The 27,340-nt window shown below is 36.7% G+C and overlaps 1 protein-coding gene across 1 annotated transcript; it reads right to left on the reverse strand.

Annotated features, from left to right (window-relative positions):
* Positions 1 to 496: 496 nt before the first annotated feature.
* LOC140165643 (uncharacterized) lies at positions 497 to 26,651 on the reverse strand. The gene is made up of 14 exons (XM_072188937.1): positions 26,413 to 26,651; positions 24,787 to 24,887; positions 22,151 to 22,569; positions 19,385 to 19,572; positions 17,234 to 17,416; positions 14,718 to 14,843; positions 14,012 to 14,133; positions 12,442 to 13,051; positions 11,339 to 11,737; positions 9,928 to 10,338; positions 8,776 to 8,813; positions 6,384 to 6,544; positions 4,813 to 4,942; positions 497 to 1,515 (listed from the first exon to the last, which is right to left on the reverse strand). The coding sequence occupies exons 1-14, from the start codon at positions 26,546 to 26,548 to the stop codon at positions 1,381 to 1,383; spliced, it is 3,159 nt and encodes a 1,052-aa protein (XP_072045038.1). The 5' UTR covers positions 26,549 to 26,651; the 3' UTR covers positions 497 to 1,380.
* Positions 26,652 to 27,340: the final 689 nt, after the last annotated feature.

Raw genomic sequence — 27,340 nt, forward strand, 5'->3', positions numbered from 1 at the left:
GGGGCATTGAGGGGGCAAAGTGAATTTCAGGGAGGGGGCAAAATTAACAAATTTTGCGCAAAATTGCTGCAAAAAGTGTAATTTTTGGTCATTTTGGGTTTTTACTGGGGGAAACAGGGGGCAAGAGTTTTGATTGGGGCATTTTCCCCTTAATGCCCCCCCCTGTGGCGCCGCCACTGGCCAAGAAGGTATTATCCCCTCCATGGTGTCAATTAAATGAAAGAGAACATTACGTTGAAGATTTTAAAAAAATTCTCCACCGGGGGTAACACTCCTGGGTCAATATTCATATTTTGGGTCCTTTTCATAATTAAAATACCAAGAAGGTATGACCCCCGAGTGGTGTCAAATGAAAGAGAAAGAAGTAAAGAATGATAAGACCTAGGTCAGTAAGTACAGAATGTATCAAAAATTTATTCCCCACCCAGGGGTGACAATCATCATAAGACTTTTTATTCTGACACGTAAAAGTATGTACATGCACCAAATATCACTAAGCTAACATAGAACATGCTGAACTTCAAAGTGCTGCTGACTGGAGGTAGATACATAGACCATAGCGCAGGCTGGCTTCACACAAACTGGCCCATCAAATACCAAAATTGACCTTCATTTTGGGCAAAAATAGCCTGAAATTGACATTTTTTGCAAGCAAATGTCCCAGTACTGGCACAAAATATGCTTGCCCCCTTAACAATGACATACTGTAAAAGTGAAAAATTTCGCATTACATTAATTTTCACGCTTTTCAAGTCCAACACACAATATGTTCTTTTAATGTATAGGTCTATGTAAGAAAACTCAAAATAGCGAAATTAAAAACAAGAAATATAGTTCAAAATCAGCAAAGCGCGAAAAATTACATGCGTAAAAATCATCACCTTTACAGTAGCCCATCGAGGCCCAATATGTCATTAGATAACAGGTGCAGGGGTGGAGAGTGCTGGTCAGCCTCATTTACCATCCATGGACCGATACATGCGCAGACAATATGTGACACGATCAAGGGAAATAAGTCGGATGTCGCTAATATTGATTTTGAGATATTGGCAAAGAAAGTGTTAAAATTCTTTTGTTTTATATTGTTTTCACCGATTGATAAATTGAAGTAACTTCACAAAGAAAAGTTGTATCAACATAGGGTTTTCAATTTCTGAAAACTCTAAATGTCCTCTTTAGAAACATATATAAAACTCATTTTCGACCAGGGCCGACATGTGACTCATTCCCCTTGATCATGTCACATATACATGTAGGTAGAATGAAATAGTGGTTTTCTCTGTTTTACCTCATTTGTTCAGTCAAAATTAAAAATAGACAATGAAAACTAACATTTTTTTGTGAAAAATAAAAATAAAAATCTATTCTTTTATGGAAATGTTACACTATTGCTTTCATGTTAGTTGATGCTCCTATGAGTGCAAATGCAGCCCAATACTGAGGTCCATGATGCAGCCTGTCTCCCAGCATCCTCAGCATGGCAGTACGCAAAGCTTGGGCAGGATCTCGATGGACCTGTAAAAGAGCACAGAATGTAGCAATTATTATTTTCAGTAGCAGCTAGACCAAAGGGTGCAAGGGGACATCAGCCATGTCAGCCCTCAGCAAATCTGCGGAAGGTATACCTAACCGGGATACCTAATTAGTGGCCAATCCAAGGAGGGGGGGGGCACTCAAGTTTCAAGTTTACACATGAATGTGTGACCAGAGTGACAGGAGCTGAAGGGAGTATCCCATCATGCACCTGCTTGCTCCAGCAAATAAACATCTCAAAAAAAGTAACTAACCCCCCTTAAATAATTACCATTTTTCAAAAACGAGTGATTTTATTACAAATCTGTAAAATGTGTTGGAAGCAGAATTTTGACGTCATAGTGTACATTTAAATCAATGTAACCCAAGATTTCAAAGTTGCAGTTAATTGTATTGCTTTTGTATTCAGTGTAATGGAAGGAAATCTGTGTAATGATATCTGAGTGTTTTTGTATTGTAAAAATTTGTATGTAAGTGCAACTTTCAAATCTGGACCTCACTACATTAAATTGACCAGTGTTTTATTGTTTTCTGGGCTATCGTATCAAATGAGGTGCCAAAATATAAATACGCATAAATATATTCTGCTTCCAATGCATTTTACAGATTTGTAATACAATAGCCCCTTTTTGAATAATGGCCATTATTTAAGGGGGGTTAGTTATTTTTTTGAGATGTTTATATACAAAACATAAGTAAAAGCCGCTTAAATATGAGCCTATATGGATAGTTTCACAGTACTTTAGAGATCATTTATTCAAACAAAAGTCTAAGCTCCCCTGAAATAAGTGAGTACTATATACGCCAATATTTTCGCGTACAGATGTTTGTGCAGTTTCGCGGTTGTTGGCAACTTATATAATAAGATACATAAGAAAATTCTTCATCTTAACATATTCGCGGGTTATTATTTTCACGGCCACATATTGATCTGCAAAATTCACGAAAATAAAACCACTGCGAAAATTTCAGCGTATACAGTAATTGAAAGTTAAAGTGAGGGAGTTTGTGAAAACTTTGTATGGCATGTGTAGTTCTACTATAGTACCACAGACCATGATAGGATACACCTATCAGCTGCTGTGGACCTCATGAGCTTTTCAAACATACCCCAAACAGGATTTGCCTTTCTGAGCAAAATACACCCATATAAATAGGAATTTAGTGAGGTTTCGCAACAAATTTTACCCCCTAAACAGGCTTGTACCTGAAAGATATACACTAAAGCAGGATTTTAACTGAATATGGTACCACCCTTTCCACGAATGGAACGTTATTGAAATAGGTTGTTCATTTACAAATTGATGAATTGCTGATTGATGCTGGACAATGCATATCAAACACACTAATAGTGATCATACAGGTGCGAGCAGGCCCGTAGCCAGGATTAATTTGAGGGGGGTGCAGGACCTCAAAAAGTGAACCTTTTTTGGACCTAACCCTCCTACAAAAACCCCATTATTGGCCCACTTTTTGACAAAAAGTGGACCTTTTTAGCACTTTTGGCAAATTTGGGTGAGTGCGTCACACCCCAGCACCCCCCTTGGCTACGGGCCTGGCTGCGAGCGACAAATATACAGTCTCAGCTTTATGTACTTCTGTACAGTAATTGGTTATGGTAATTGATTATAAGGACTAGGCGATTAGTTGTGAACTTACTTTTTAAAACATGTGGTTTTTCTGTGAAAATATGGCCCGGAAATATGGTTTTGAGACGTGGAAATAAAATTTTGTATTTTTCAAAGTTGGCAGAGCCATAAAATCTGTTGAATGGGAGTGTTATATTGTTTGAATCATTGGATTTTTATAGTAAGGTTTATACCCGGGGTACTCAAGTTTGGTTTTGGTAGGGACGTGCCGCTGAGAATTTGAAAGTGGACCCATAAATATACCAATTTTTCAAGAAATTTGGACCCATTGATATACCAAAAGTCAAAATTTTCGGCCGAATTTAACCCAAATTGTCCTAGTTTTTACAAATTTTCCCAAAATTTTGGGAAAATTTTGAAAATTTTTGCTAAATTTAATGAAAAATTGGGCTATTTTCCGAAAAAATTGAGAAAATTTTGAAAAAAGGACCCATTCATATACCAAAATAGGCTTTGAAAAAGGGGTCATTGATATACCAAGAGGCTGAAAATGCTACCCATATTTGGCGGCACGTCCCCGTATGGTCATTTGTACTGAGAACCCCCCCGGGGGTTTATATTGCTTCCTATATTGTCAATTGTGGTTAAAGGGGCATGGTCCAATATTTTCATGTGCTGTTTTCTATATACTTAGGCTTACCATTTCAATGTTTCCTTGAGTTGAATTGCTTCAGCAGTTTTGATATGAGAAGCAAAAACATGTATAACAATGGCCATGATTGTAGGCCTACCACAAATCACAATCCACCATAATTTTGTTCACGCCATATCTGAACAAAACATCTTGGGCGATAAATTTTACTGGGGTAATGACTAATGAGAAAAATATGAGCTTTCTTCTGATTCCAAAATCTCAGTTTTGATGAGGAAAAATGGGGAATGAGGCTGTCAATCAGGTAAAGGAGCTTTAAAAGTTGTAAATGTATTTAAAAACACTGCTTTGCATCTTTGGGATGCACTATTTGGGGGGCTGGAAGTTGATGTTGGGGAAAATTTAATTTTTTGCCACCAAAGGTGTGAAAGTCTTTTTTTTTTTTCTTTTTTGACACAGCAGTATTTAATGTCCAGGTGTTTTTTTATATTTTTTTATTTGCAGGCATTATTGCAATCACAGTTAGGTGGGGAAAGTTATTTTTAGTGAAAGGTGTTTTTTTTTTGGGGGGCAGGCTCATGTGGTGAGAGCAGTGGCGGCGCCAGGAATTTTTTTTGGGGGGGGGGGGGTGAATTACAGGGGGGGGGTAAAAGCCAAAATTTTGCACAAAATTGCTGCAAAAAGTGGAAATTTATGTGATTTTTGGGGTTTGCCTCAAAAGTAGGGGCAAGCAAAAAAAAAAAATTTGGGGGGGGCAAATGCCACTGGGTGAGGGAAGTTTTTTTGTTTTGTTTTTTCCAAAAAGTCAGTCAACTGATGTATCCCTTATCATTACAATACCAAGAAGGTCTGTCAGCCAAGTGCAATATTTCATTAATCTATTTAAAAAAATTACTTCTATTTTTGTATTTTAATTGAGTGTGTCTATAAAAAAAATATACAAGGACCCTAAACCTAAAAATTCAGTTTACGGGGTCATAATTATGGCCCTTGATCATTTTGGCTAATTTCAAGCCATGCACGAAGCCAAGTACCAACCTTATAATCCTGATAGAAGTGTCTCATAAACTTAGCCGTAGCTTTGTCAAATATCTTCCAATGTGTGACCACAACACTAGCCGCACCAGCAGCCAAGAAAGACCTGTACAAACCCAACACTCCATCGCCGAGAATGTCAAATTAAAAGGTTAAAGTCATATTATAACATCATTTTCATCAAAATAGATTAGCATTTCTTTGCCATATATAAAATGTTAGCTTTTACTGTCAGATATATCCCCTTTGATTTTTGAGTCGAACAACTAATTAAGGCAAAGCAAAAAAAAAAAGAAGGAATTTACTTCCAGTTCCAGATCCAATGTCGCCAATATGTATCACTCCTTCTGTCGCATTATGGTACGATCACTATGCACTGTGTTATGAACATCGTATAGTGCGTTCGACTAATAATTCCATCATAATAATAAAACAACAGTTCCTGCGTTTTATTCAAAATATCAGATTTTGACAAAACTATAGCACCTTGAATGAGTGGCAAGTTTTCTGTGATTTAAAACACTGAATTCCGCGATTTTGCGTGCGTGGTTTTAAATACTGAATTCTGTGATTTTCCGTAATATAATTTCAATTTATACGTGTTCACATTGCATGATTAAAAATCACAATTCACAAATCAAAATTAAATATAAGCTTATGTCTACTCTATATCTAGTTGTTTTAAGGTTGATATCTTTATTTGTACTTCACATTCTTATTATTTTTTCTTCATTTTAATTTTTTCTCAAGGAAAAACACATGTTTTCGCAAATTTCTGTGCTTTCTGGTTTTTTTCCGTGACACAGAAACTTGCCACTTTAACCAGCCTAGTCTTGATTTTTGCAGGGTATGGTTCAATAAAGTACAATATAATTGTGTAAAACAATATTGAGGGCGTCCTCATCAGGAATGTTATAATATGGCTTTAATATGTAACTCCATGACTATTTTTGTTAAAAGGCAAACCATATAACTAAAACCAGAGAACCCGGACTCCATATACCGCCACATACATTGGCGCCATCAGCTATGGGGAGAAAATTGGGAAGTGAAAACAGTAATCTAGACATCTGAAACGTTCAGGTATGGCGCATGCTGGTCGCATCGACTGCAACTCCCAATTGCATCTCATGTGATATCACATTCACATGACAACGATTGCCTCAAGCGCATTTCGATCTAAACCAAATACTCCCCAATTTTTGCCCTATGCATGCATGTATCAAGATGGAGGTCGAGTCCTGGTTCTCTGGTTTTAATTCTGTGAGGCAAACTGCAGTGCCATAGCCAGCCTAGTTTTAGTGTGAGTGGGAAAACAAAATTGTTGTCCCCATTTTTTGCCTGATTATTCAAATTTCCATCCCCATTTGACACATGATCATCTGATTAAAAAAAAAAAAAAAATAAAATAAAAAAAAAAATAAAAAAAAAAAAAAAAAAAAAAAAAAAAAAAAAAAAAAAAAAAATAAAAATAAAAAAAAAAGACACGGTCGGGACCAGGGTACACGGTCGGTCGGACGTGGACAAACAAACAATTTTTTTTTGGGCCTAATTTCATGACCAGTCCCTTACCTGTGACTTGTCCAATGCCAGTTTGACAACAACTGAGTACAGCAACCTCAGCTTTCAGCTGCTGATCCTTAATCTCTTCAGCAGTAAGCAATCCACTACATGAGTCATTGGTACGAGCCAGCACCAAGAATCCCCGCATACTGAAGTCTCCGGCAGGAGAAGGCTTCTTTGGGATGTGATCTAAGCCTTTTGGATCATCTGGAAAAAATATTTAACAAATATTGCCATAATCTGGAATGCTAGTCAGTGTTGTCAAAAAATCATGAAATTATTGAAAAATTCCTGAAAGATGTACTGTATCTCTAAACATAGGGTATATTGCTGATCCATTAATTATCCTTTTCTGGTGCATTGTGGGATTGAAAAGGGGGCAAATCGATCGCTAATTTGCTCCCTTTTCTATCCCACAATGCACCAGAAAAGGATAATTAATGGATCAGCAATATACCCTATGGGTCACGATTTGAAAAAAAAAATGGTCAAAACTGTCAAATCAACCGTTTGTAGGTAAAAAAAATCCCTAAGCATGGGTCTAGATTTGAATTTTTTCAAAAACTGTCAAATCAGCCGTTTTAATAATCCCTAAACATGGGTAAGGGTTTCAAAGTTCCAGCAGCACACCCCTGTCAAAATGTATTCGAGTACACCCCCGGCGTATATACTTTTGTACTAGGATCGTCCGAGCAATTTTCATGAAACGTTCTGATCCCAGGCATGTCTGCATAATATATTCAAAATTGTGAAACAAAATATCTAAACTGAACAATTCGAAGTTAATTTTACAAATTATGGTGATTTAAAAATCAAAAGAATCTGTCATGAAAAGTGGACCAATTTGACATCACGATTCTATGTCTAATTGAATGTGCTATGGATATTTGCAGCCCCCCCCCTCCTCATTGCCAAAGGCTCAAAAAGGTCAAAATTTTGAAGAAAAAAGGTCCACTTTTTCAAAATCAGCCCCCCAATAAATCCTGGTTACAGACCAGGATATTGTGCAACACTATTGCCTATTCAGCATGTTCTTGGCAATGATGTTCAGGAGGGGGTCAAGTGTCAAAGATGAAAGGTTAGAGCAAAGCTCGACAGCGAGGGTGGAGCGGAGCTCAATTTAAACCATGCCTCTACACATGTTGATGACTCACGGGCAGTTTCCCAGGCTGTAATAGACTACAGTGCACAAAGAATTAAGGTACCAGTTATGTTCACCCCTGAATATCTTTAAAAAAGACCAATCAAAATTAAAACAAGCAAATATTTGTACTCTTTAGGTCTGATTCAAGACCTCATTGGTTGAAATTGGTTGATAATTAAACAGTGATTTAAAACTAAAGGAAGGAACATTATGCACTTTATGTTCTAAATCAATGAACGCATGGTGCTAGCCTCATGTGCTAATCAATGGAAAGCATGGCAAATCAAAAGGGCATGCAATGGAGCAAACGGCAACTTTTGAATTTGCATCTTGGATCATCATGATCATAGGTGTCTTTATTTCTTGAACAATTGAATAAATGAGGTCAAAAAGATGCACTGAGCTATTGGCTGCCGATTCCCACGGTTGTTTGATGTGATCATTAATTCAGTTTTCTAATGAAACATTACATAATGTTCATACCAACAACCATCATACTAATATGTACATAAAATTCCAGCTCTTTTTAACATATATTTTCATTTCTTTTTCAACTTATTCATCCTTTTCTGCTTTTATGTGGTATTTTTATTCTATGTGCAAGTTGAGGGTGCTATTTACATTTATTTTTAATAGCCAAATAATATAAGTTATTCCTAACTTATCATGATAAAAAGTTTGTTGACAATTTTGCTGCTATTTGTTACTCTTTTTCTGATGCTTTAATGTCATTGTATCTGTATCTAACCCTTGTAAAGATGAAAATCAGATTTAAGATACTAGTAACAGTTTTCACCTTTTTAAAATGATGTAGTTTTAGATGCTATCAAACAAGCATGTTCCAATTATGACATATCTGCCTCTGTTTAGGATACAGGGGTGAACATTAACTTTTGCGCAGGAAACAAACCTTCATAATAAGAAAAAATGAGAAAATTTTGAAAAAGGACCCATTCATATACCAAAATAGGCTTTGAAAAAGGGGTCATTGGTATACCAAGAGGCTGAAAATGCTACCCATATATTCCATATTTGCGGCACGTCCCCGTATGGTCATTTGTATTGAGTATACCCCCCTGGGAGAGTGTGTTACAATTACTGTTTAACTGTTGTGTTGAAAACTAAAAGTGAGTAGTAATTTCTTTGGGAATCGTTAAGTATCAAAGAAGGCGGCCTTCTTTGATACTTAACGATTCCCAAAGAAATTACTACTCACTTTTAGTTTTCAACACAACAATAAGCCCAATCGCCATTCTAACTTCCGGTTTTTGAGAGCAGTTTTGGGACACTTTGACCTCTGACATATCGGGAAAATTTACGTAATTATTATTAATTTTCTTATTATTGTCACAATTTTGATCATTAAAAATACCAAATAATTAATTTTAAAACATTTATATTTTTTATATTGGTTTTAAATGTTGTAAAACATTTTAGATTATATTTTGAACGTACAAAAACCCAATATTTCTGAAAGGTCAAAGGACAAAGTGTCCTAAAACTGCAAAAACTGTCCTACAATGCATTGCAAACTTCCAATGCCGATTTGGCTTATTAAACAGTAATTGTAACACACTCTATATAGGAGGACCAGAAAAAGGCCCCTACTCTGGAACCGAACCCAGGACCCCAGGCACAAATAGCAACCACCCTCGCCACAAGACCCCCATGATCAGGCAGACTGAACATTTGATGGACAACCTTATGAAATATGTTTACTCCTGCCATTTAAAGCATCCATTTTTAATACATTTGTCGCTTGTATAGGTCTTAACTACTCCTATGGGGAATTTCCGGAAGAGTTGCATGATTAACTGCTTTGTACATATTGAATGTTAGTCTGTGTAGTTATGGAACTCCCATGCCTAGGTGGGTAGGATATGAGTCTTGCAGGCCAGGTTGGGGTCTTTGGTGGTAGGGTCACTTTAACTGTTTCCTCCTGTTAAAACCTTACAAAATCTATTATGACAGCAACCATTTTGTGATGGAATTTAGTGGCGTATCATGGCCGCCCCTACCCGGGGGCTACAGAGAATGTAAATTTTGCTGCCCCCTGCAGGAACAGCCTGAAAAGGTTGACCCATTTTTTTCAGCAAGGATGGCGCTCAAGAATCTAAAAAGTAGGAGGGGGTAGGATCAAAAACTTTTTTCAACAATTTTATTTAAAATTTCAAAATTAGATTTGTTACACCCCAATTAACCCCACTGCGGTGGTCCTGCTGGCTGGCGACCAAAAAGGTGTAGGTGACTTTTTCATTAATAATTCTTCCTTCTGCCCCACCTTTTTTTTTCTTTAAAAATTCATCTTGCCAACCCTTCATCTTATCCCGCCCTTTTTTTTTGCCACCCCCTTGCTTTTACCCTGGGTGCTCATGCCCCCAAAGCTCCCCAAAATCCGTGCATGGAATTACTCACATCAGCAATGCCTTCATCTTGTTCTGCATGAGTTGCAATATGTAAGACATCATGATTCGCCATATGATACCTCACAAAACCAACTGTTGCATTGCTGCCTGTGACTACCACTGATTCAACTCCTCCATCACTCATCTCCTCCAGTCGCTGATCAAAATGATTCTTCACCATCTGCACTTCACGGTTAGCTGCTGGTAACGGCACTACCTTTGGATGAGGCATTTTGGGATTGCCAACTGCAAGGACACTAAGGGGCGTTTTGGTGGTTTGTTGTCGAAGCATGTCGAGACGATGATGAGTGAGTTGGAGGACTTGAATTGATGGAGCAAATGAAATGATGTATTTTTGCATCAGATGTTTGTTGTTGTGATCAAGGAGTGCACAGAAGGGAAGATTGAACAGGAAACCTGGATTCAATAAACAAACAATAAATACCATTAATATAGTAAACAAACGTCTTGGGAAAAGACGGACCTTTCTTAAGGCCATAACATGTGATTTGCTCCACAGTGACGACCTCAATTTTCCTTAAAATTTCTCTTTTTGCATGATTGTAATGCCCAATGGTGTACTAAAATACCATGCGAAAGACTAAGCCTGAAACACTTTAATTTTCAGTACAGTAAAATGTACAGTTTTTACAATAAAACTGGGTTTATTTGCAAATCCCCCTCCTTTAGAGCTCCATAGTTAAATGGTTTTCTTTCAGTTTTAATACCTCATTATTTTGGCTTAAGTTGTTAGTAATATTATGTAATATTTTTCGCCAAAGAATAACAAAATTAACATTTTCAGAGGGGCACTTTTCTCTTTCATTTATTGTTAGGGGGCACTCTGCCCCACCTTCCCCTGCTGGCTTGCTACTGATGTTTGAAATATTGAATCTTTGTGAAAACAGACTCTATATGTACGGTATATATTTAGAATAAGTTATAATCAATGTTTGATTTTATGGAATACTGAGGATTTAGAAAAGTTGAAAAAATTCCAAAAATAAGAAATCTTCCAAAAATCCAGAGTTTTTCGGAACTAGAGATAGATGCCGTTGGTGGCGTCTGGCCAGATGACGGGGGCTATACCCGGCTACCTGTACATGTATAGACATGTGACGTCACGCAGACGTCACGGGTCTATTAGATCTGTTGATTAAATGCACTATTTTGGCCCAGATCTATGCTGTTTCGTATATTTATCAGCGTTTCCAACCCTTTTGAAACCATTCTAAGGCATTCCATGCGCTACAATGTCAAAATTGTGGCTACATCATAGATATCTCGGGCATCTCAGAGCATTACCTGGTTTTTCCATATGAAAGTAATTAAGGTGTTCCATCAAAGCTTTCGTCGTTTGCTGCCACCTAGCGGTGGTTTCGGGAATGTTGCGTCAAGACAATCAAACTCAACCTACCTTGAGGTATTATTGCAATTCTTGGGACATTATCTCCCTCCTCATCTTCTCTGGATGCTGGTAGATATTTCTCAATAGGAGCAATAAACAGCTCATAATCTGCCCTTAGCTTATCAAGCTCCTTTTGCTGGGCTGGACTAAGGGGACGAGTCTTCAGAATCTCTTCTTGATGTGGCAATTTCTTTTCTTTGCTTTGTCCCTTATCTTGGCTCTCTGATGTCACAGGTATTGCATCTGAATTGATACCACCAATGTTTGGAGTCTGTATGGTTTGGGGTAGTAAGGAATCTGGAATGTCTAGATGTGGATCTTGGTGTCTACGATAGGAGTGTCCTGCATCTCTCCTCCAATCGTCTTGGCAGTCAGTTTCATCATCATCTTCACAGGTACTTGCATCTTCTGTGATAATTGATTAAGTTACATACAATGAATAATTGTTTTAGTTATATAAAATGGTAATTATGGCCTGGATGGGGAAGGTGTGGGTACAAATCACCATAAGCTACCATATATTAGGGACGTGATTGCATTAACTGGTATTAATTTGCGTATTTTTCACATACTGAATGGATCCTCTTTGTTAAAATTTTACTGCTAAATTAATGTACACATTAAATGAACAGTAAATAATATTAAGTATTGGGATTGATATGGATTCTCAGTGATGTACCAGGCAGCATTTCCAAGGGGGTAAAATTTTACAATCATTCCTCTGACCCGGTACCAAAATGACTACTGGTACTGTAAGGCGGACATTTGACATTTTAATGCTCAAAAGGCCAAAATAAAGACAATTATGGCCTAAAACAGGCCAAAATGAAGATGGACATCACAAATTTGATCAATTAAGTTTTAACTTTTAACCCCCTGAGCACTACCTGCCAATCTAACATTGCCACTGATTAGTCAATTACATGATATCTTCACTTTAATCACCAATTAGAATGGAGCTTTGCAAATAATTCACTCCAATTCTTTTGTGTGGTGAAATTATTCTAACAATGTTGCTGATTGGTCCAATTGATAATGAAAACTTCTTTTTGGCCAATCGGCCGGTAGTTCTCATGGGGTTAACAAATGAAATGGCACTTCAAGATTCCTACCTGGTTGTTCCTGTGTGTCATCATCCATATTAAGGTTACCAAGGGAACGGCACAACGAATTCACATACTGATCATCTATTGTACTCTTACTATGATCACGCTCAATCCTTGTCAACTGTCGTTTGGCAAAATGCACATGAGGACCTTCATCTGTATCGTCAGTTGCCATGGTAACCACCCAAATATACACCCATTTGCTACTCGAAGATTGCTCACTGAATTCAGTTACGATAGAGTACACAAGAAGCGTAACATTCAGTTTCTTGGTAAGCTTTATGATGTTTTCTGCATTTTCAGACCCTGCATGTACTTCATCCATTTCACTCATTCCAACCAAATGTTTGGTCATTCCTTTGTCATGCTGCTCAAACTCTGTAAGCTTTGAATGAATAATGTCAGCAAGAGCTCTGGCTCTGCCTCTCTCAGACAGCACCAAAGCTTCTATAGTTTTGCCTCTTTGCACAAGGATTGTCTGTAGAAGGTTGAAGGCTTCAGCTTGGTTCTTCTCGTAATTTGCGATCCGGGACGTGTCCTCTGCTCCGAGTTTGCTGCGAATTTCTTCTAAAGTGATGAGTGTATCTTTGATAGATTTTTCAGCCATTTCATATTTCTATAAGTGAAAAATAAAGAGAGGCATATTGCAATATTGATGTACAGTTTATAGGGTACTCTAGCACTGCAGGCAAAAAGCATAGAATAATCCTGAGATAAAAAGAAGTAATAAAGTGGTTCAAATCAGTTTATATTCTAAAGTTGTAAACCAATATTGAATGCTGAAAATTGTCACTGTGTACTCCTAATAGTTTGACAGTTGGGAAACCCCATACATGTGTTTTTTGGTGACACACCCTAAAGATGTAAGGGGGTTATCATTCTTTGGAAGGGGGGATCCCAAATATACAGGGAGGTCATAAACTTTTTGAAAGAAAAATAGGGGGAGTCATAAAATCTTTGATGACCAAAATGTAGGGAGTGACAAGATGACCACAGATAGTGTGTTTATTTTATTCAAAAAGACTGATTTCAATACTGTTTTTAGGGGGTAATGTATACCATTGGTGGGGGGTCATCAAATTTTTGTTGCTGAAATAGGTGGGATGCAATTTTATTAACGCTAACTTTTTGTAAATTTGGGACCCCCCTTCTGAAGAAAATGATAGCCCTCTAAAGAAAAGACAAGGAGTCTTTTAGTGCAGATAAGCCCCTAGATACAGAAAGGTGTGGTCATTTAGTAAAATCTGTTCTTCACAAAAAAAGGTCATTGGATGGAGAGTTGTCATAAAAAAAGGGGTATCTGGATTAAATTTGTGAAAGTAATGGTGATTTTTGGTGGACAATGGTAAAAACAAGTCAGTGGATGCAAAATAAGGGTCTTCTGGTGCGTTACATAGGCGATTTTGGTTTTCACAGCATAAATTTTGCTCACTCCTCAGTGTATACCATACTACATGGATGTTCCCCTGTCCCATTTCGTGTATTACAAGTGTAACATTATATTTCAAGAAAGTCACTGCCATAAGATGCAAAGTATTCCACACTTTACTGGTCCATGACTGTATTCAATATTTACCTCTTGAAACATATAATCCAGTGCGATTTCCTTCTGCATGATGGCCACTCCTCCGATGTCATCTCTCTCCTTTGCATTGTCTTTATACTTTTCATGGTACATCACTGCATCATCATATTGTGCTGTGAAATGTACAAACAAACTTTGGGTTAAAATGTACAAAATTATATTACCATACTATTACTATGTGCCCTTAAGTAATAAACACAACTTTGGTTATAACGCGGAATAAAATCTTGTCATTCAGAATAATTATTATTTTTAAAGAGTTTGTTTCTTGTATATGGCAAGATTTTATGGAGCCAATGCACCACATACAGTTTTTAGTTTCATATAACCAACTTTGCAACTGATATTTGTGATTTGAAGCAATATTTTATCTCAACATGACACAATTTTGATTGCTTTGTGGCAAAATTCCAAATGGTATGTAACTTAGCTTCTTTTTGAATATATATTATTTATAACTCCAGAGCATTAGTACATTTTGGATCTCTTTAAGTTTTTAAGTTTATGATTATTTTTCAGGATACCACCCAGAACTCCCAGTCATCCAAAATCCAAATCACGACCCTTGCCGTAGATGGAGTACCATTTGAATGGTACCCTCCACATCTACGTTGGATACCCGGGTTGGATACATTTAGGTCATTCTGTGTGGAAACATACATAATAGTATCTACAAATAAAGTTAGAGAAGACTTACCAAGTGCTCTATATGCTGTACCAAGGTTCCCATATGCCATACCCAACCCAGCAACATTGCCAGTTTGACTGTGTAGTTCCACACACTCATTGAAAAGTTGTATGGCACCATCAAAATTATTCAAACCTGGATGAAAAGTATAAGAAAAATGATAATAATCTCTGAATGCAGTTCTTGCACTAAAACTTAAAAAGTCATCAAACTTGTTAATCAGTATGATATTCGATCCACTCAGACAAAATAGAAAATTGTGAAAATTGAGTTATCAATATACATAACTTGCTTGGCACAGTAGCTTACTGATGTTGAAATCCAGTGGGGGGGTGCTTAAAAGGGCATTTTGTGATCCACAGCCTCATGCCCCCACTATTCTCATAAAAAAGTTGAGATTCTTATATCACTGGAATACTCTGGCTACATAATGTTTATGTACAAAATATTTCTTGCAGATTAATTCGTTTAGCAAAGATATCATGAAATTTGAATTTCGTTCTGGTGCACCAGAACGAAATTACAACGTATTGTCTATGGAGCAGTGTAATACACATAATCATGCATAAAGTTCTCGCAAACGCAATATCGGAATCAACTGAAATTTTGAGAATAAGCTTTTTTTCGTGGATATGTACTGAAAAATGACATAAAAAAGAGGATGCTAGGATCACGAAATCCTCCTTTAAATATGAAATGGATATAGGTATAGGGCTGGCACTTTCGCAGTAAGGGGCAATCGGTGAGAGCAAAATGTAACAAATATGGGGTCAATGGGTGAGAGCATGATTTTTGGCATTTGGTGAGAGCAAAATGTAAAAAATATGGGGTCATTGGGTGAGAACATGACCTTTTTTTGGAATGGAACCTTCGGGTGAGAGCCGAAACAGCGCCACAGAAAGCTCGAACATCAAATTTCTAGTTCTAAATGGCCTCAAATTTCTTTGTTTTTTCAAAATAAGTAAAAAAATCAGAGATACATGAAATTTGTTGTTCAAATTGAAAAATAAGGGTCTTTGGGTGACAGATCAAATGGAAAAATAAGGGGTCTTCGGGTGACAAGAGCATGTGTTCGTAAAAAAAATATTGGGTCTTTAGGTGACAGTGATGCTGAAAAAGGGGTCTTAACAGCCCTACATACGCGTCACCTCCAAAGTGGGATTGCCCCCCCGGGTGAAATCTGTAAGTCTCTGGCATACTTTGGATTTGCAGAGCTTTGCAGTGTGTTGTGTTGAGTTGTGGCAGAAAATGATTGATATATCGGTAACGCAATGCAGATGCAGTAAAGCCCGGGAGTGAAGCATGAACGGACCTCAACCCTCCATCCCTAAAGGTCCATTCATACTACGCCGCAATTGCTTTGCGATGCATTGCCGATATATCAATTACTTTTTGCCGTAACTCACCACAACATAATGTTTATGTACAAAATATTTCTTGCAGATTAATTCGTTTAGCAAAGATATCGCGAAATTTGAATTTTGTTCTGGTGCACCAGAACGAAATTACAACGTATTGTCTATGGAGCAGTGTAATACACATAATCATGCATAAAGTTCTCGCAAACGCAATATCGGAATCAACTGAAATTTTGGGAATAAGCTTTTTTCGTGGATATGTACTGAAAAATGACATAAAAAAGAGGATGCTAGGATCACGAAATCCTCCTTTAAATATGAAATGGATATAGGTATAGGGCTGGCACTTTCGCAGTAAGGGGCAATCGGTGAGAGCAAAATGTAAAAAATATGGGGTCAATGGGTGAGAGCATGATTTTTGGCATTTGGTGAGAGCAAAATGTAAAAAATAATGGGTGAGAACATGACCTTTTTGTAAATGGTCTCTTTCGGTGAGAGCCGAAACAGCGCCACAGAAAGCTCGAACATCAAATTTCTAGTTCTAAATGGCCTCAAATTTCTTTGTTTTTTCAAAATAAGTAAAAAAATCAGAGATACATGAAATTTGTTGTTCAAATTGAAAAATAAGGGTCTTTGGGTGACAGATCAAATGGAAAAATAAGGGGTCTTCGGGTGACAAGAGCATGTGTTCGTAAAAAAAATATTGGGTCTTTAGGTGACAGTGATGCTGAAAAAGGGGGTCTTAACAGCCCTACATACGCGTCACCTCCAAAGTGGGATTGCCCCCCCGGGTGAAATCTGTAAGTCTCTGGCATACTTTGGATTTGCAGTGTGTTGTGTTGAGTTGTGGCAGAAAATGATTGATATATCGGTAACGCAATGCAGATGCAGTAAAGCCCGGGAGTGAAGCATGAACGGACCTCAACCCTCCATCCCTAAAGGTCCATTCATACTACGCCGCAATTACTTTGCGATGCGGTGCATTGCCGATATATCAATTACTTTTTGCCGTAACTCACCACAACTCATCGCATTTCCAAGTAAAATGTATTTAACTTTATTGCGATATCGCAATGCAATTGCAGCGTAGTATTAACGGACCTTATGGGTGGCTAACTGTAACCCTATAGGGTGTCTTACCCTTACAAGATTAATGTACAAACTTACTTGTGAAGACTTTACCCAGACAGTTGAGAGCTCTAGACTTCATCCCAGGCAAGCCAATAGAATGAGCCAATTCTAGTTGTACAGTATGATAGATGGGTGCGGTGGAGTTTACATCAGTTGGCTTACTGGTGTAATAGGTGAAACCAAGATTAAAACAAGCCACACACAAACCAGCACGATCACCTGGAAGACAAAAAAAAATTAAATTACTGTGTGCTTTATGTTTCTCCCTTTTCTTTTATTCTTTCTTTCAACCCGGGGGGATCACTCGCTTACCAAAGTGGTATGCATGCTCGTCCCAGCACCTCAAAAATGGACCCTAAATGGCGTAATCAGTGTAGAATTTCACCCCTTATTGGCGTAAGGCTCTGAAAATCTTACCCCTAAAATATGGCGTAATTCGGTGTGAGAAACTAAAATGGACCCCTAAATGGCGTAAACTCTAAAACAAACCCATGGAAATTGAAAAAAGATACCCTAAACGTTGAAACTTTACCTGAAAAGCACCCTTTTTTCAGAAACGTCGACGCCGCCACAAGGCCAAAAATCGACCCTTTTTCGACGTTTTTGGGGACGTGCATGCGTACCATTTTGGTAAGCGAGTGACCCCCCCGGGCTTTCAACATACCAGGCAAAATGTGCATGGGATGGGGGGGGGGGGGGGCTCAAAATGGCAAAGTTGTCCTGCTGTCGGACATACTAGAATGACTTTGAGGGAACAAAGAGGGAGTGCATGACATGGGGCTCATTTTGGTCTAAAAAAACCCAAAGAGAAAGCACACCACAAACTTTTTTTTGGGGGGGGGGTGGCAGTATGTATGCCACTTTAGTTTCTTCTCCGTAACACTTTACTTATTGCATAAATCTGTAATAAAGTCCCTGCACATGATCCTTAATTGATCTGGAATGAGCATTTTGACAGTATTTTTGCAGGACATGAGAGCACATCAGACATATCGAATTGCATTCTAAATACGAAGAATGTCCTTCTGATATCAAATAATTTTCATTTTTTGAAATTCACATAATACAAATTTTATGACAAATTATTAAAATTTGATATTTTTCACATTTTTGATATATAACAGTCCTCAAATTAAATTTGATAAATCTAATGATATATTCTTAAAGTGTATGTAGCTGGGAGGAAAAGCTGATGATCAATTGAAAATTTTGACTTTTCATATTGAAGATATGGATTGTTTCCCCAAAAAGACCTAATTGTTTTTGATGCTTTGGGAAAAAAATCTATATCTTCAATACGAAAGGTCAACATTTTCAATTGATCGTCGGCTTTTCATCCCACCTACATATACTTTAAGTGTAAATCATCAGATTTATAAGGTTTACTTCGAGTACTGTTAAATATTAAAAATATCAATTTTTAATCATTTGCCATAAAATGTGTATTGCATTGAGAATAAAAAAAAAAAAATCAAAATTATTTGATATCAGAAGGACATTCTTTGTATTCAGAATGCAATTCGATATGTCTGATGTGCTCTAATGTCCCACAATAAATACTGTCCAAATGTTCATACCCCTTCCCTTAAGGTCAATGGGGTAAAATGGGAAATTGTACTATTCCACTAACATGGGTGTTATTTGCACAGATTTGAGCATTTCAGTGAATATATGTGGCAATATTGCAATAGTTTACTACTTTAAATGGTTCCTATCAGTGGCCGCACCAGGAATTTTTTCGGGCATTGGGGGGAAAAGTGATTTTTTTTTTTTTTTTTTTGGGGGGAAATAAACCAAATTTGCACAAAATTGCCACGCAAAGTGGAAATTTTGTGTGATTTTGCATCAAAAATGGGGGGTGGCAAAAAAATATTTGGGGATGTCCATCCCCTTTGTCCCCGTAAGCGCCACTGGTTCCTATACATATCTTTGCACAAGATTGCAGGACTTTTCACATTTAATTAATAACAATTTCCCACAATACAACAAATTAAGCATATTTCTGCATTTTTTTCTGCAAACATTGGAAAATTTGCCTAAAATGGTACCTTTTGTATTTCTGATAATTTAATTTTAACTTGCTTTGGCGGGGGTGGGGTTGAAGGGGGCCCAGGATTTTCTTGGAAAATGCCCCTATGCCATGTGATGCCACTGATAATAACTTGGCTTTACATATATACCACTAACCTCTTTCCTTAGCAAATTGGTAATGTTTTTGTTGGTACATCAATGCATCAGCTGTCCTTCCTTCAGACCTATAGGTAGTGCCTAGATCCCCTTGCCTAGCAGCCACTGATACGGTGTCATTTAAGGCTTCTGCTATTGCTATGGATTCCCTCAGGTGATCCTTGGCTGGACCCCAGTCTGCTGCAGATCTGAACAGTCAAAACATGAACAAACATCGGTATGTATCTATTTTTAGGCTAGTTTCAGACCACAATTCATCTCGATCATTGGTGAAAATAGTGCAAAATTTGCAGGGTTTGCAGGTATTAAATAATGTTAATTCAATGCATTGAAATCGAATTGAATTGAAATGAATTTTGGGCGATTTTCATTTCAATGCATTGCAATTGAATTGGAATCGAAATGAGTGGGCTTGGGCATGAATTGAATTGGATTGGAATTGAAATCATCGTGAGCAATGAAGAATTGAATTGGATTGGAATTGAAATCATGTTGAGTGATGACGAATGAAGTGGAATTGAAATGAAAATCAGCTTCGATTTCAATTCAGCATTTCAATTCTCAAGCAGATGTCTGTGATTCCAGATCACTTTTTAAAACATGATAAATAAAAAGAAACAGTAGTCACCATAAACTGGTACAAAACATAAACATAAAGTGTTACAAAACATATTGCAACTAAGTATTCTGGAAAGCTTTCATTTAAAAATGATAGCATAAAATACACATATATTGAAGAAAATTAAAAGTATGATACACTGGTATACTTAAACTTTTTGAGCTTTTTTTGGAGTTCTTCTTTAGAAGAATATCTCGTTATGTGGAAAAATTATAGGTTCTATGTTCATAAAGACACTAATATCTTCTAATACCGTATGATGCAAATTGATTCTTAGCATTTCCAATGTTTTAAATTGCTTGATATGATTGATAATGTGAGTATGAGATCCCCTCAACTTGCCAATAATATAAAGCCCCTATTTTTCTCAAGCTCCTAATTTTTATGCTCAAAAGTCATTGTACATTTGAACAAATTATGAGAAAACCATTAAGGGATGGGGTATGTACGTTTGGACAGTATTTATTGTGGGACATTAGAGCACATCAGACATATCAAATTGCATTCTGAATACGAAGATTGTCCTTCTGATATCAAATAATTTTGATTTTTTGAAATTCGTAATGTAATACATTTTATGGCAAATTAAATTATTACAAATTTATATTTTTGATATTTAAAACAGTACTCAAAGTAAACTTTATAAATCTGATGATTTATACTTAAATGTATGTATAGGTGGGATGAAAAACAGACGATCAATTGAAAATTTTGACCTTTCGTATTGAAGAATGCCTTGTGTTTAAATATTAAACACTTGATGTTTTGGAGTTTGACATTTGTGTTTAGATTTTACATGTGTTTACAAATCGAGGACAAAAAAGTTCAATCTCTCGACGCAGTTTTTGCAGTGTGCCTTAATTTTGATCAATTAACACAAACTGCAACTGTATTGGAATTGGAATTGAATTAGAATTGAAATGAATGCTCAGAATTGAATTGAAATCGATTAGCTGTTAATTTCACTGCACTGAATTGGAATTGAATTGAAATAATTTTGAAAATGAAAAATTGAATTGGAATCGAATTGAATTAATTCTAAAGCAAGGTGGATTGAATTGGAATTAAATAGCAAGACTCCAGGTGTAAAAAGAATTGAATTTGAATAGAATTGAAATCAATTTTCTGGAGTGAAATAACAATAGTATTAAATGAGTTATTTAGAGTTTGTTGTCAAGATCAAAAGAAAAAAAGGTGTTTTTTTGGTTTTGATACAAAACTTTCAATCAATAGACCTGATGAACCTCTTCAGTCTTTGCAGGTATGGTATTGAATTATGAGATTGGGGTCTTTGGGTGAAAATGTACAAAAATGAGCAAAATTGGCGAAACAGCCCTGGACTTATTTGTGCCTGTGACAACTTTCTCTTAAATCAGGTCCTTCCATAATATCCTGGCTAGCTTTATATAGGCCTACTATGGATCTCCATAGTTTTTTGGCGGACACCCTGCAGCACCCAGCAATATTATGGTGCAATTCATACCATGCATCCGGCATATGTGACACGATCAAGGGAAATGAGTCGGATGTCGCTAATATTGATTTTGAGATATTGGCAAAGAAAGGGTTAAAATTCTTTTGTTTTATATTGTTTTCAGCGATTGATAAATTGACGTAACTTTGCAAAGAAAAGCTGTATCAACTTGGGGTTTTCAGTTTCTGAATAGCCTAAATGTCCTCTTTAGAAACAAATGTAAAACTCATTTTCGACCAGGGTCGACATGTGACTCATTCCCCTTGATCATGTCACATATGATTTTGCTGGCAATAGGTTATCAGCAATATACTTGTTGACTTTCAAATTAATTTCAAAGTGCTTTAACAAAAATCACCAAGTAACGACTTCAATATGGATGAGTATGTCCTTTTAAAGGGATTTTTACTAAGTCTAATACCCCTATTATTCCTGGACATGCCAGTCGGGGTGTTCGGGGGGTCTGTGGGCAGACACACTTCAAAAGCTTTCAAAATAGGGGTTTTTTATGCCTTTTTGGTCAAAAAAAGGTCACAATTTTGAGAAAAAAGTCCCCTATTTCAAAATCCGTTAGTTTTAGTTCAAAAAGGTCCATATTTTGGGAAAAAGGTCCACTTTTTCAAAATCAACCCCCCAACTAAATTCTGGTTATGGTTCTCTGGCACAGACTAACCTGCATGCATTGCCATATCCCTGTAGCATTAATCCCTGGTTGTATTCACACAATGACACCCCCATCAATGGCCTGAAAACTTCACCCATTGCTATCTTCAGCTGACCACTTGCCAACAACCAATTACCATGGTGAATGGTTGCCAAGGCAATCTTATCTGGATCAGCCATTTTGGATGCAATCTCTTTCGCTTCATCCAGGAAGATTTTTGCTTTGTCTAGGTTACCAAGGAAACAGTGGGCATTACCAACATCACATGCTGCTTGGAATTGGAGTTGTTGGTTTTCAGATTCGGTTAAGGACTCGGGAGCTGGTGTCATCTTGGAGAGGTGGTACTGTTCCTCAGCATATTTCAATCCTTCACTTAGAGGACCAAGTGCCATGTAGGCAACATACAGGTTATGAAGACATTGTAATTTCTGAAATGATAAGAGGAATATAAATATGAGTTGCATGCCCATATGCAGATATTTAGCAGGAGGGGGTAATGGAAGCGGAAGCATTAAAATTTAGGGGGAGGTGCATAATTTCCAGTTTTACTTGGACATTTGCTCGCGAAGTACCGTATATGCAAAATTTTCAATTTAAGTTGAAGGGGAATTTTGTTATTTGAAGCATGCAAAGTTATTCAATTTTACCCTATTTTGGCCCAAAACACTATGTTTTTGGACTAAAGAGGAGAATGCTAATTTTTTTCTAGTAGGATTTCAGGGGAAAAATTAGAGGGGCGTGTCCCCTGCCCTCCTGCTTCCCTGCCTATGGGGGAGGGGGAAGTGAGTAAACAAATTGCTTGCATGCAAAAAGTGGACTTTGGGGGCTATTTTCTGAGACTTTGTTTTGGTGGTGCCATCACATCCCCCTGTGTAGGGCCTGATGAGTTGTATGTTGATCAAAGTAGCAAGTAAAGACATGAAATAACTCTTTTGCCCTTATTCGGGGGAGAAGGGTGGGGATGTTCATGAGGTGTACAGGGATGTGCCACTCCAGCAGGTAGTTGTTTTGCAAGAAATTTTTCAACATGGGTCCTATTTTGTGCTGAAAATACTTAGGCTATTATACATGCGGCTGTATTTCCCTGTATTTTGTAATAGAAATACCAAATATTGCAGGCTGATTTGCAGTAAAATTCTGCATGGGACTATAATCAGTAGCGTAGCCAGTGGGTGGGGGCAGGGGGGAAGAGTTCCCCCCTGACAAAAAATGGAAGAGAAAAGTGCCCCTCAGATAAAAATGAAAGAAAATTAATGGCAAATGAAAAGAAAAGGACAAGGAACCAGTTTTCCACCTAAATTCATCCAGTTTATGGGCCAAACAAGTGTAAAATACAAACATTTTCCACTCTATTCATGAACATTGTCCCAATGAGGCCCTTTTCACCCAAATCCTGGGATAAAATAGTGTTATACAAAGGTTTTGTGTGCTACTTGCGCACATTGTCCAAATAAGGCCTTTTTTGGAAGCTTAAGGGATCTAAAATGAGCGTTTATTGTGTTTCGACAGTATTTTTGTGGGACATGAGAGCACCTCAGACCTATCGAATTGCATTCTGAATACTGAAGCATGTCTTTCTGATATCAAATAATTTTCATTTTTGAAAATCACAATATAATACAAATTTTATGACAAATTATAAAAATTTGATATTTTTCAAATTTTGATATATAACAGTTCTCAAAGTAAATTATATAAATCTAATGATATATTCTTAAAGTGTATGTAGCAGGAGGAAAAGCTGACGGTCAATTGAAAATTTTGACCTTTCATATTGAAGATATGGATTTTTTCCCAAAAGACCTAATTTTTTTGGTGTTTTGGGAAAAAAATCCATATCTTCAATACGAAAAGGTCAAAATTTTCAATTGATCGTCGGCTTTTCATCCCAGCTACATTCACTTTAAGTATAAATCATCAGATTTATAAAGTTTACTTCAAGTACTGTTAAATATCAAAAATATCAATTTTTAATGATTTGCCATAAAATGTGTATTAAATTGCGAATTTCAAAACATCAAAATTATTTGATATCAGAATGACATTCTTCGTATTCAGAATGCAATTTGATATGTCTGATGTGCTCTAATGTTCCAAAATAAATACTGTCCAAACGTTCATACCCCACCCCTTAAAGACTTTACATGTTCATTTTCTCTAAATATAAACCAGGTATATGTATAATACTCTCCGATAATGATGCAATCGGGATTTTGTTTTTGTTTTTGCCCCTGATTTTTTATTTTGCCCCCCCCCCCGACCAAGAAAGTTGGCTACGCCCCTGTCTATAATCATAATAGTGGAGCAAAATCCTTTTTTTTTCAGGGAGCATCAGGGGAACAACCTGATCCTAACCCAATAAGTACACCATAACCACCCATACCATCCCCTGGCACTTATGTCTTTCATATTCATCATGATTTGATGCATTTTATGCCAATTACTGTAAACGTTCGCCTAATGGCGCTATGGGCTCCCTTCAAATAACTGGATTTTTAGACACAAACTAAATTAATGTGCCCTCCCATAAAAATCCCACCAGCAAATTAGGGCACATACCCTTAATTCTTGTTGGGATTTTTAGAGGAGGGAGCTCTATTTTGTACATAAAATTTACCCCAAGGCAAAGGAGCCTAATGTCTCACCTGTTTTATAGACATTTGTTCTTCCAGTAGATCCTTAAGAAGCAAAGCAGAAGCAGGAACGTTGGTTCTCAACAAAGTCTCAGCAATCAAGAGTCTCTCATCTGAAGAGTAGAGAAGAAACAACATCATTTCATACATTCATTAGGAACCGGGGGTTTAGCTCCCTCAATAATTTTGATGCAGGGGCTGGAATACCTTTCAGCCCCCAATAATCTTAGGTGAAGTAAACAAATTATGATAAACTAGAGGGAATATGGGTCTTTGTGATCTATATTTTGCAAAATTTTCTGACTCCTCGGGAGCACTCCCTCAGGCACCCCCAGATGGAACCCCAACAAATTGTCCCTTTCAGCCCCCCCCAATGTTTAAAATCTTCCTAAGCCAATGCTGTCAATGAGTGTGATAGTTGAGATTGTTCCATTTTACAAGCCGGTAAGGGAGTGAAATGGGACAGATCATTCTTTGTCCTATATCCCTCTAATAATACATTATTATTTTTCAATTAACAAAGCATCATTCAGATTTTGATAATTTACCCATAATTAAATCTGTGCATAGCCATAGGGTTATTGTAAGCACCAGAGGAAAATGCGATCGCGGTATTTGTGGGTGCAATTGAGTTTTTCCCATTTTTTTTTTACAAAAATTGAAGAAAAAAAAAGGTTGAACATTCTGAAGTTTTTTTAAAGCTGGAAAAAGTTGTTCATTTTAATTATTGTTGCTTCTATTGAACAGTCAGGGACACATTGAATTAACATGCATTGATAGCTGTTCAATTGAAGCAAAAGTAGTTAAAATGTACAACTTTATCCAGCTTTGAAAAAAAACACCTCAGAATTTACAACTTTTTTTTTTAGTAGCAGTATTTCTCTGGCTCCAACCTTCAACTAATTTAAGGTCCCCCATAACTTCTTTTTAAAAAAATGTGTTTTTTTTGGGGGAAATCACAATTTTTTAATTATTTTTTTAAAATCGTGGTGCATTTTTTTGGCTTCTAAAATTGCGCTTTCCTCCGGTGCTTGGGTTATTGCATGACAAAAGCATTACTGAGTTGAGCTCCTGGTTGAGCTGCACAGATGTTTTGATTTGTCATTTCACAAAAGTTTTTTTTTCAACTTTACCAGTCTATAATATCGAATTGATTAATTCGAATTAAACAATTTATTGATGTTAGCACTGGGTAGTAGCCATTACTGCCAGTAGACAGGAAGTCTAGAAAGTTGACCTCAACGCTGTAGGTGGTCTTCCTGTACTTTTGAATGGGACAGCAGTAACTTTGGGCATGTTTTAGACCAAAATTTTGGATTTTTCAGATTTTTTTCTAAGTTTGTGAGAGCATAACAAGACTATCCGTCGATGGATTTTTATTTTCGTCGGGAGATATTTTTAAACTTAAGTTTTTCATAATATATTAAAAAGGCAGAGACCCCTGATGTATAATAAATTAGCTAGGTAAGTTTTGAGTAACCTTGATGAAAATTATCAAAAAGTGCCTATTCAATTGTGTGGAGTACGGTCCATCACCTGTCACTTGGTAGTCTTGTAACATGTCTAATGGCGCTGCCCATGGCCACTCGATCAATTGTTTAATTCGAATTAATCAATTCGATATTATAGACTGTTTACCTGTAGTTTTCTCAGCATATTCTTCTTTCCTGTATTGTGATTTCAGCCTTTCCTGATGTCTCTGAATTGCTTGAATAAATTTGGTGACCTGCACCCTTTGAGGGTGTGATAATTTCAGCTTATGAATATATGCCATGTTGAAGTCTTGTGCTGCTGAGTTTGTGTCATCAATAGAATTATACTTGTAAAACTTGGTGTAGGTCAGGAATCCAGTAAATGATAATAAAAATATGAGGACAACATCTGAAACAGAATAATTAAAAATGATAATAATAGCAATTATAATATCCCAGCAAACACAAACTTTTTTCAGGATTTTTTGTACATGTTCACAAAAGGTTGCTAGAAAACATTTAAATGTTGGTTTATATAAAAGGGTATGAAATGTTATTTTAATAACATTGTAAAACATTCAAGTTGGTGCAAAACATTAGGCCCTTAAGTGTTGACAAAATGTTTGTTTTTTAATGTTTGCCAAAATTTATTTTACATTCATAACTTCATGAATACACGCAATGTGTTAATTGTGTTTAATCCAATCACAAACAATAACTTTCAAATATGCGGGACGCAAATGCAAGTTATTGAAAAAGAATAACGACTGTGTCTCGTGGTTGCAGTAGACACCAGATTTATTATTCACCAGACATGATCTTATGTGCTGCAATAACAATGGCATCTTGCGTGTGTTCATTAATTTCACATTTCAAGCATAAATTCCTGCTGTATATAAAACCACTAGCCACTTTACTTGCATTCAGTACTTGTTAGTAAACAGTAATAAAATCAATTACATTATTTATTCCAAGCACATACTTTTAAACAAAACAAATGCAAAGTAAATCTTGCAAAACCAAAAATTGAAGTAAAATCCAATTCCAAGCCAAATTACTTCAGGGGCCCCTCTCGTAAGGTGTCCAAAAATTGA

This window comes from Amphiura filiformis, chromosome 12 (genome assembly GCF_039555335.1).
Source record: "Amphiura filiformis chromosome 12, Afil_fr2py, whole genome shotgun sequence".
NCBI lineage: Eukaryota > Metazoa > Echinodermata > Ophiuroidea > Amphilepidida > Amphiuridae > Amphiura > Amphiura filiformis.

Bases quoted from the DNA above. Each gene is read 5' to 3' on its own strand.
- LOC140165643 (XM_072188937.1), bottom strand. From the start codon at position 26,548: ATGGCATATATTCATAAGCTGAAATTATCACACCCTCAAAGGGTGCAG. The intron at 6,545-8,775 runs GTTAGAATGGCG...ATCCCAAAGAAG, and splicing joins ACTGCTCTCAAAAACCGGAA to CCTTCTCCTGCCGGAGACTT. The intron at 1,516-4,812 runs GTTGGTACTTGG...GCTCTTTTACAG, and splicing joins ACTTCTATCAGGATTATAAG to GTCCATCGAGATCCTGCCCA.